The sequence below is a fragment of the Rosa rugosa genome, chromosome 1 (assembly GCF_958449725.1).
Source record: "Rosa rugosa chromosome 1, drRosRugo1.1, whole genome shotgun sequence".
Lineage (NCBI taxonomy): Eukaryota > Viridiplantae > Streptophyta > Magnoliopsida > Rosales > Rosaceae > Rosa > Rosa rugosa.
This window is the reverse complement of record NC_084820.1, coordinates 12,263,619-12,274,019: the sequence shown is the minus strand read 5'-3', so window position 1 is coordinate 12,274,019 and position 10,401 is coordinate 12,263,619. Positions and strand designations below refer to the sequence as shown.

Here is a 10,401-nt window from a genome sequence, read left to right as displayed (position 1 = left end):
AGAAATCCACTTAATTCTTACTTATCGAGGTTCACTGTCTGAGTTGCCTGAAAATACCCAGAACCCGTCGGACCCTGGAGAACTTCTTTCATTTGATTCACCTTAGCAAAGCTAGTCTTCGGATAACTAACACCACAGAAACCTCAGGAATGTCGAGAGGAAGACTTTCCCATAGGTGCAACACCAAGATGTGGCCGGAATCGAAAGAATAAAAAAAGAAGAAGAAGAAAAGAGAAGAAGAACAGAGAAGAACGAAGAAAGGAGGCGTGGCTGCGGAATTTAGTTATGTTTTTTTTTTCTTCACAAAATGACCATTTTTCCCCTAATAGTGGGCCCCGAACGTAAGATTTAACGTCTAAATTGGACGGAGCTTTAAGAATTGGACACGGATGATGAAAATTGGGAGTTCAAGGGTAATCTTGATGAAATTGAAAGTTCAGGGACTAACATGAAGAATGAGTGAAAACTTAGGTAGGTAAATAGGAATTAATCCTATTGTTTTTTTCTCTGTTTTTTTCTTCTTCTTCCTCCTCTCTCTTCTCCTTCACCTACTCAATCTTCCTTACTTCCTCCTCCGAGACTCCTCAATGTCATGCCCTTTTCTTCCTCCTCTCTCTTCTTGTAGTCCTCTACACCAAGATCGAATTAATGGACTAATTCATATACAACATATATGTTAGCATAATTGAGAATGATAAAGACATCGTATTAATGCAACCTCATCATTAACAATACCATTCACCATTACAAAACTCTCGAAGGCAATCGAAATCGAAAACAACATAAACTAAATACCATCTGGGGAGAAGATGATTCGATCTGGGGCGTTTTTTTTTTTTTTTTTGTCAATATGTTTGTCTTTTCTTCATCCTTCTTCCAACTTCACCCCCTACGCCGTCCTCTCCTCCACCCCCTACAACCTCCTCTGCGGCGTTTCCAACACCGTCCTCCCCATTCACCACTTGCTTCAGCACCTCCCATAAACAAAGAAAACAGAGGCAAGCCATATACTCAAATCACAGAGTTTCAGAAACAGAGAATCAAAGGCAAGCCATATACCCAAAACATAAACACCATTACCCTAAACTCAAATCGAGACTCAATCCAAAAGAACCCGAATCCTAAATCCCCAAATCAACCACAAAAGAATCAAATTTTGGGAATCAGCAACGATTTAGATCAAGAAATGCAACTCGAAAAATCAAAATTCCACTAAATCAGTACAACATTTGACCGTCCTCATCTTGGATGAGCAGACCGGAGCGGTGCAGGTCCTCGGGGGCTTCATCACGGGTGCGGTGCGGAATCGGCTTCACGATCCAAGAGAGTGTGGAGGAGAATGAGCAAATCGAGGAGCGGTTGGTTGGGAAGGGGCTATGGTTTGAGTTTTGGGTGAGGAGGATTAGGGTTTAGGGTGAGCGAGATGGTTAGGTTTTGAAGGAGAAGGGGAAGGTTGCAGCTCCGTCTCTTATTGCTCGAGTTAAGGTTCTGGAGAAGAGAGAGCTGGAAGAGGGAAGAAGAAGAAGAAGAAGAGGGATAAACAGATCGACAAAAAAGAAAAAGAAACCAAAAAGAGATAAACATAAAAAATAAAAAAAAAGGAAGTGAAGGTTAGAATAGACATTTTAGTGGGGAAATAATTGCCACGTCAGCTACTTAACAGAGGTTTTGGACGGAGAGTGATGGAAATGACCTATTGGTCCGAAATTGATAAGTACAAGGACTAAACGTGTGAAATTAGAAGGTCAGGGACTAAAATGTTTTTTGGTCAAAAGCTCAAGGAGTAAACAGTATTTAATCCAAAAAAAATACTTAATTGGGTATTAGGGCAAAAACTATTAAAATTATTGGGTAAGTGAGAAATCTTATAAGATGTTTGGGTAAGTGGGGTTAATGTAGCTCAAAATTAGGTAAATGGATATTTTCCAAAAATTAAACGCGATTAGTCTTGGAAGCAAAACTTTTGGTTTATTACATGTGGTTCGCTGACGTGGACTAATGGCCTTCCAATTAATGGACAAAATTAAAACTCAACAGTGAGACCAACTAAGGAGAGGATCCAGATTTCAAAAAAAGAAATAATAATTAAATTGAAAAACAATTTTTTCCGATGATTCACAATATTGTCGGAAAATGTCATTTTTAGTTATTTTTTCTAAACATTCAAACAATGCTTCTTTGTCAGTCATGTGCAACCTATACCAATGAAATTTTGAAAATGCCAAATTTCACCAAAAAAATGTGCTATATAAGTATATAGTAATTAACCAGTTCTTTTTCTTCATTCAGGCATGGTTGTTTGAAAAATATTTTAAGAATATTAGGGATCATATGGGACGTTTTATTGAAGCTTTTGCTTCTAATCTTGATATATATCCCTAGTTTCATTACCGCAGAGGTGATGGTTGTGATATACATCTTTTTTTATCTATTTATTTATATACTGTTTTAGGGAAACGGTAATTGAGAGAGAATTGCTGTGTATTCTCATTGATAATAGAGACCTCTTTATATAGAGGATACAATGCATAGAATCTGAATTGTACAGGGAAAGGTAATCATACATTGAATGGATATCTCTAAGATTCTCTGAGATTATCTCTAATTAAAACCCTATTACCACTGGATCAAGTAACCTAGACTTTGGGCCAGACACAAAATCTGGATTTACTTAAACACTCCCCTTTGTGTCGCCCAAACATGGTTCTCCTCTCGTTGCCTCATTAAAAACCTTGCCGAGTAACAAAAACCCTGTGGGACAAAAATAACCTCGGTCGAAGGGGAAAAAGAGCACAACACACCCTTCACGTTTCGAGACCATACATGTAGACATCTCTCCCTGATGTCTGCATCTCCCCTTGATGACAACGGTCATGGGAGTTCGGATAGCTTCCGCAAACAATGCTACCAACATATTTCTCAAAAGTAGAATTTAGGCAATGACTTAGTGAGCAAGTCTGCCACACTGTCCTTAGATCGAACCTAGTTCACTTTGATCTTGAGGAGAGTCTGTTATTGCTGATTATGCTTGGTGTCGTCACTTTTGATGTAGCCTTGCTTCATTTGTTCAAAGCAACCAGCATTATCCTAAATGATCATAGGCTCATCTGTGGTAGACTTTAAAACACAATTGTTTGAACATGCATTAGTCAATAGGTTTTATGTTAGGAGGTGTTGGCATCATTGGCTCGAAAACCTTCCTCTTCGTTAAGAATCCAACTTAACCTGGATCGCATCTTTCCATTTAAGCCAAATTTCTCTACGGCATTTATTCAACATCGGAGCGTGGTTCGATATCATCTGACTCAACAAACTCATGCGCTATGAAATGCGCGAATACATCATCAATCATGATGTAGTTTCTACCCCATGACTTATGTACACTAGTGTAATTTTCATAGAGCTCTATATTCTCAGGAATAGGTTCTGACGTTGAGGCATCCTCCAACGATAACCATAATCCAGAAGATACTCATGAGACAGATTTGAGTGTCGATGATCCAAGGATTGAGTTGTGCCAAAGTATCATTCTAACCCACGGGCCTCCCATTCATCCTAGCTAGGGTCATGGCCTGTAACACCATAGTGCCACTCTCTATGGTGTTGGCGCTATGCCTACCTCTGTGTAGAGTGGCACTGCGTCCTCTCATAGGGACGTCCATCCTTGCAGGCATATATGCAGTAGATATGTGTGATCTCGTCACTTTAGCGGGGATCAAGATGAGACATAGTGGGGACATACCAGGACAATTCATGTCGTTCTATTTCTTATCTCCCCCTAACGACATGAAGACTGTCTCATCAAAGTGACAATCCGTAAATTTAGCGGTAAGGAGATCGCCTAGCAAGGCCATTAAGTGGCGGACGATTGTTGGAGTCTCATAATGTACTTGCCTAGTCGTCTGTGATGACCCATTGTAGTGAGCTGTGGCAAGGCGCAAGAGGCACATAAATGGCTCACTCAAATATACATAAGTACGAGGTACTCATACCCAGCCACTAACTGTTACGCATTGAGTGGCAGTGGGTTGTAGACAAATTAGCATAGCTACATGCGATATTGCATCACCCCAAGCGGATATAAGAAGATTGGTGCGCATTACCAATGTCCGGACTACCATCGTAGTCGTTTCTGTAGAGACAATTTGGGTGTGTTCATGGGAATATGTTGTCCAACATTAGTCCAATTGCAATAACCATCGAAAATATTTGATGTAAACTCTCTAGCATTGTCAAGTCCAATTGACTGAATAGGATGATCCCGGGAGTGAGCCCGTTGTCGTATGATATGTGCTAGAAGTGTAGTATAAGCAGCATTTACAGGTGGACAGTGGCACAACACGTGACCAGCGTGTTTGCATGTCAACCAACATCTGAACATCATGAGATATTTAAACGTTCGCAAGTTGGTTGAATTAGTCCACAAAATCCCCACAGATTCTATGCAAGAACAGAATGAGTATTGTCATATCCTTTGCATAGGACGGTCCCAGTCCTAATTTCCCTAAGGAACGGGCTTTGTAAAACGAGCGAGAGGCCTTAGAAGCAACCAATGAGGATTTTGGTTGGGCCTAAGTGTCTGAAACGCTATTTGAAGCAAAATTGGTGATTGCAGCATCACCTGGGTCACCATCACGATGATGGACGTCATCCATGGCGTCATGGATAGGGACTGTGCCAGCCCTAGGCTGGTGGTGGATGGCGCTGGAGCCCTAGGCAGCGGCGGCGGTCATACTTAGTCCAGGAATCAACCTTTGATTCGTGCTTCATTTTGCTCGAAAGAATGGATGTCCATTTGAAGTCTTTAGTAGACGGATCATCATATCATGACCAAGATGACCTATCCTGTCGTGACAAAGCCAATATGTGTCAAAATCCAAGAGATCTTATCTCATGACTTTATTGGATTTAATAGCTCGAATAGTGACATAGAGTCCACTAAAGATACACATAAACTTCTCTAAGATGCGCATTTGTTCGCAATCATTAGAGGTATTGCAAAGGAACTTATTTTCGTTATCTACATGCATTTCTGCATGGAATCCGTTGGCTTGAATAGCTCAATAGGGTTCTATTATCCCTAGAAGCCTAGAGAGTTTATGTTACGGTAATCAAGGTGCCATTGGGCAAGCAGAATTTGGGCTATTCTTTATCCTTGAACTAATTCTGATGGCCCAGCCATCGTAGTCACAAATTAATATGCTCAGAATTAAAATGGAGTCATAATGAAAAGAACTCAAAATTTTATTCATAAGTCAACAAAGTTACATCATTGTCTCTTTGACCGAATAAAATCTAATTCAAAAATGCTAGCTAATGCAAAACAATGGTAGTCGTCTAACTTCTTTTGGTAACTCCAAAATAAATGTGACCACGTAAGTAGAGAGATGTCGGTGAAGCAAGACTCGCTTAAGTACCACTAATCTCAAAACCTTCCTAGACATCACACTTATGTTGGATGAGCCTATGTGAAGAAAGACTAAACCATTGGCATTTACTACAAAATAATATGGCAATTGCTTACATCTCTTGGAAAATAAAAGGACTTAATCAAAATCGCCAGTCTCAGGATCTTGGCCTTTGAAGTCTTCAACCCTTAGAGCGTGATCTTCGTGCTCCATGTAATTTGCTTCCCCTGCTTCAAGATACGTCTTGTAAGCATTAGCAACATTCTGGGGTGCATTACATGCTTTGGCCCAATGTCCAAACGCTCCACACCGAAGACAAGCATCATTATGGTCAAGCTCCCTTGATCGAGGCTCGTTGGGGACGGCTATGATCCTTGGTCGCGCCACCACCATAGCCTGAGGCTCTGCCTCTCTCTCTCTCTCTCTTCACATGTTGACCTCCACAGTTCCGTGCATGCCTATCTTGGAGGTTTCCTTCCTATTTGGGGCGAGAATACGGACAGAACGTCTAGAATTATCCCTTTCGTTAGGGTTTTGCTTCTTACGTCCTCCTTTAGGGGCGCGACTATAATTAGACTTTGGAATTGACTTGGCTCCCACGGGTCTAGAGTTATAGTTCTTCATAAGTATGTTGTCATGCTTTTCAGCTACGTTCATGGCTCCAATAAGCTCATGAAATCTTGTAATGCGTCCGGCATTGACATCAATCTGATAGTTCTTGGCTATCATCAATGTAGAGACGAGGAAGGTAGAGAGAGTCTTCTCGATCAACATCGTATCAGTGACTTTCTGCCCACAGAATTCCATTAAAGACTTGATACGAAGTGCTTCCGAATTGTAGTCAAGTACAGAATTGAAATCACAAAAGCGGACGCTATGCCACCTTACTTCTAAATCAGGAAGCAGAGAGTCACGAAAGTTGCCAAATCGCTGCTCGAGTTCTACCTATAGCTTTCTAGGGTTTTCCTCATTGAGGTACTCATTCTGGAGCGCGTCATTCATGTGCCTTGTCATGAGAATTATGACTTTAGCTTCATTCACCTCCCTCGTAGCTCTATTCGATTCAAAAACTGCAGCTTGTTGAGGAGTAAGCACGTTCTGACTTTGCTCTCGGATCATATCTAGGATCCCATCAGCCTTAAGATGATAGCGCACATCACGGACCCACTTGTGGTATCCTGCGCCTGTTTTCTCTAGTAGAGCGAAGCTCAACTTGTTCAGGTTACTCATCCTGAAAAACAACAAAATATTAGGGTTAGTTTCGGAGCGAAAAAGGATACCACGAAAACAATAGATGAGCGTAGTCACTTCAAAAAAATTAGGGATTTCTTAGTGTAGTTGCTTCTAAGAAATTAGGGATTTCTGAGCGTAGTCGCTTCCAAGAAATCTGATTCCAAGAGGAATTGGATTAGATCGAAACAATGAAGTGTTTGTGGTCGATCATAACTTCTCAACAAACTTTAAGTTTGGAGGACTCTACAAGCTCCAAGCTTGGAGTGAGCAAGAACCCCCATAGTTTGGCTTAATTAGGTCTCTCTTATGATGAAGAAAGGGGGGTAGAAGAAGGGAGTTTGCAAGTCTCTGAGAAAAAAAAGAGAAATTGAATAAAAACTCAAAAACGGAAACTTTTAGTAAAAAATACCTTGAAATAGTGATCGGAAAAGTCGCTGGAAAAGTGCCGAAAAAGTCGTTGGAAAGTGACCGGAAAAGTCGTCGGAAAGTGGCCAGAAAAGTCACCGGAGTTGGCCGGTAGCCGGAGGTGACATGTCACCTGAGCTGACTTGGCGGGTTGACGCTGAAGTGGCGGAGCTGACGTGGACGCTGATGTGTCAGTGGGCTTCTGGGCTGACGTCAGCGGGCTTCTGGGCTTTGTTAGTGGGCTTCTGGGCTGCCTTCTTCTTTTCATTTTTTTTTCTTTTTCTTCTGGGCTTCTGGCGTTGGGCTTGTAGGCTTCTGGGGTTGGGCTCGGTGGTGCTGCAGGTGCAGAGGCTGGCAGTTGGTAGACCGGCTCAGAATTTCAGAGGTTCAACTAGCCGGTTCTGGGAGTATATGGCCAGTTCCGGTAAACTTTTTTACCAGTTCTCGGATTCTAGGATAGGGCTGCAGCTTTTGACAAAAGATGACTGTGGTAGATGGACGGAAAGAGTACGAACCGAACAGGAGATCTTCAGATTCTTCTTGGAGCCGGTTCGGTGTTCTTATAGCCGGTTCCGGGGGTGGCGCCGCCGGTTCTGGACTCCTGGGGTTGAGGACTTCAAGTTGTGCGGCGGTAATTGCAAGAATATGAAGGCTACGAAATTAGGGTTTCGGGATTAGGGCTTTGTGCTGATAATGTGTTTTAGGGAAACGGTAATTGAGAGAGAATTGTTGTGTATTCTGATTGATAATAGGGCCTCTTTATATAGAGGATTACAATGCATAGAATCTAAATTGTACAAGGAAAGGTAATCATACATTGAATGGATATCTCTAAGATTCTCCGAGATTATCTCTAATTAAAACCCTATTACCACTAGGTCAAGTAACCTAGAGTTTAGGCCAGACACAAAATCTGGATTTACTTAAACATATACCATCTTTATCTTCTTCTTTTTTTGTTAATTATGTTTTTTAATGTATTTATATTTTCAAAGCAAATTAATGCATATTTAATGAAATGTTAAAAATTATGAAGAGTACGTGTACAATTTTTTTTTTTTTTTAATAATATCGTGTACAACATATAATTAAATCAAAATTACAACATTGACAACGAATTTGTTCAAAAACTTATAACAAGGTTGTAGGTGATGTAATTACTATTAATAGAACTAAGATTACACAAAATAAGACTCACGTTACCACTCTTGACAACAAATTTGTTGTCACATTTGTAAATGTGTGTGACATACGGGAATGTATTATAGAATTTTCCAACTATTTCATATCATCATGTTGGTCTCAAATTTGTTAGATCTCTAGCATCACTCATGTATATTAAGATAATTTGCAATAAATAAATTGATGCAAATCAGCCTATTGCACAAACTGCTAAATAGTAGCAACTTAGTTTGTTAAAAGAAAAAAATGTAGCAACCAACCTTTTTTTTTTTTTTGAAAAGGAGCAACCAACTTTTACGTGGATAGTTTTTTTTCTAGTGTGTGAGTATTACTTGCTTCTGTTTGCATTTCGATAGAGCAAATTACGGTGGGAAACTCGTTCAAAGGGACGCGAGAAGCGGCAAATTGACATGCAATGCTTTGATTCACAGGTGGAAAAGCAATGAAAGGCCTCTCCAATTTTCCGCAACAGAACCAATCAACCAGTGAGCTATAAATACATATATAGACCTATAGTGGGCATATCAACTCAGAGCAAGCATTTCTTGTCTTCCAGAGAACTATTAACGAAGAGAAAAAGAGAAAGATGGCCAAGATTTCAACTCTTACTGTGATTTTTCTGGTGCTATGGCTGGCAATGTCTGTCGGGACTAGGGCTCATGATCACGACGGCAAAGTTGAATCATGGACTGAATGGACTGCCAAGTATGCAGTAGATCTATATTTTCATTCTAGTATATGTTGCAAGTTCTTTGTTCTTATATTCATTGACGTCTGTGTTGTTGAGTTGATGATTATGCATGCTTATGAATTAATTTAGGGGACTCGGAATAAGTCAGAAAAATGAAGTAGACGGGAATGCCGGTGGCGATAACAAACCAACTGAAGAGGAGGTACTGGGGGCATGGCTAAATGTTCTGCGTGGAGCCGAGGTTGCTCTTGAAGCTAATAAATTTCACACAGCTATTGCCATGGTTGCAGGAGTTTCTGCCAGATTAGAAAATAGCAATATGCCTGACGATGAGAAACGCGCCAAGTTTAAAGAAATGCTCAAACTAATTGAATGGGCAGCCGAGGAAGATAAGAAAGTCAAAGCTATAGCTCTCATTAACACACTTACAGAGGAATTCAAACGGAAATACGGAAATCAGCAAGGAGGAGGATATCAGCCGAGGGGGTTACTCGAAGCCGAAGATAATCAGAGAAAAAAGCAGTTGCTAGTGAACAATTTGCGAGAAGCCTTCACAGCTATTAAAGAGAAGCAAAAGGAAAAGGCTGAAGAGATTCTTTCCAATGTTTACCTGATTCTTAAGAATAATAAGAATTTATGTAAGGAAGAAAAAGCACTAGCATTTCTTGAGGCCATCCACCAAACTGAGCAGTATTTAAAAGAAAATGCGATAGATAAAGCTGAACAGACTCTCCAAGGAGCTGCGTTCGGTCTAGGAATTCAGCAGCTACAAGAACAAGAAAAGACAGAAGCCAAAGTGAGTAGAAAAGTTGGCGCTTCCAGTTCTGAGCTCTAGATTCCTTCAACTTGGTTATTAAGCTGTGTCTAATAACCTTTACCAGTACAAATGCTTACGTACTGAAGGGTACGCAAAAAGGAATGTGAGATTATTATGAACATTTCAAGATCCTACCGACATTATGTATGTGAATCTTAAGAAAAATAATGTGTTCGAAATGTTTGAAAGTGGAAAAAAAATTTGGACAATTAAATCAAGTACATTGTCTGCTGCTTGGTATTTTCTTGAGGTCTTTATTTTCTTGCTGGTGTTGGTGCTAATTTTTTATGGGAGCAATTAGCAGAGAAGGCCTTGATTTCCCTTCATAACACAAGAATAGACGTCAATGCTACTGCTCCAGTTCGTGGGATCGTGTTTAAGCATGCTGTTTTTAATGGTTTAGCCGATTGTTTCAGTTCATTTCTTTTTTGTTTGCTTCATTGGGTTATTCCTTTTTCGACACCCATGTTACCTACTCTGCGTGCGATGTAAGGCATTGATGTGATAATTTCCACAATTTTGGATCTAAAGTGTATTTAGGCGCTTGAACAGTTCTGTTTTTCCATTTATTCATTTGATCCATGAAATAAAGGAGCTGCAAGAGTAATGCAAGTATTGAACATTCTAAGAGATTGCTCACTTACCCAATTTTGGAGTTAATTAAC

The 10,401-nt window shown here is 40.3% G+C and overlaps 1 protein-coding gene across 1 annotated transcript; it reads left to right on the top strand.

The window, feature by feature from the left end:
* Positions 1-8,751: 8,751 nt before the first annotated feature.
* On the top strand, positions 8,752-9,954 carry LOC133727243 (uncharacterized). The gene is made up of 2 exons (XM_062154850.1): positions 8,752-8,933; positions 9,049-9,954. The coding sequence occupies exons 1-2, from the start codon at positions 8,815-8,817 to the stop codon at positions 9,752-9,754; spliced, it is 825 nt and encodes a 274-aa protein (XP_062010834.1). The 5' UTR covers positions 8,752-8,814; the 3' UTR covers positions 9,755-9,954.
* Positions 9,955-10,401: the final 447 nt, after the last annotated feature.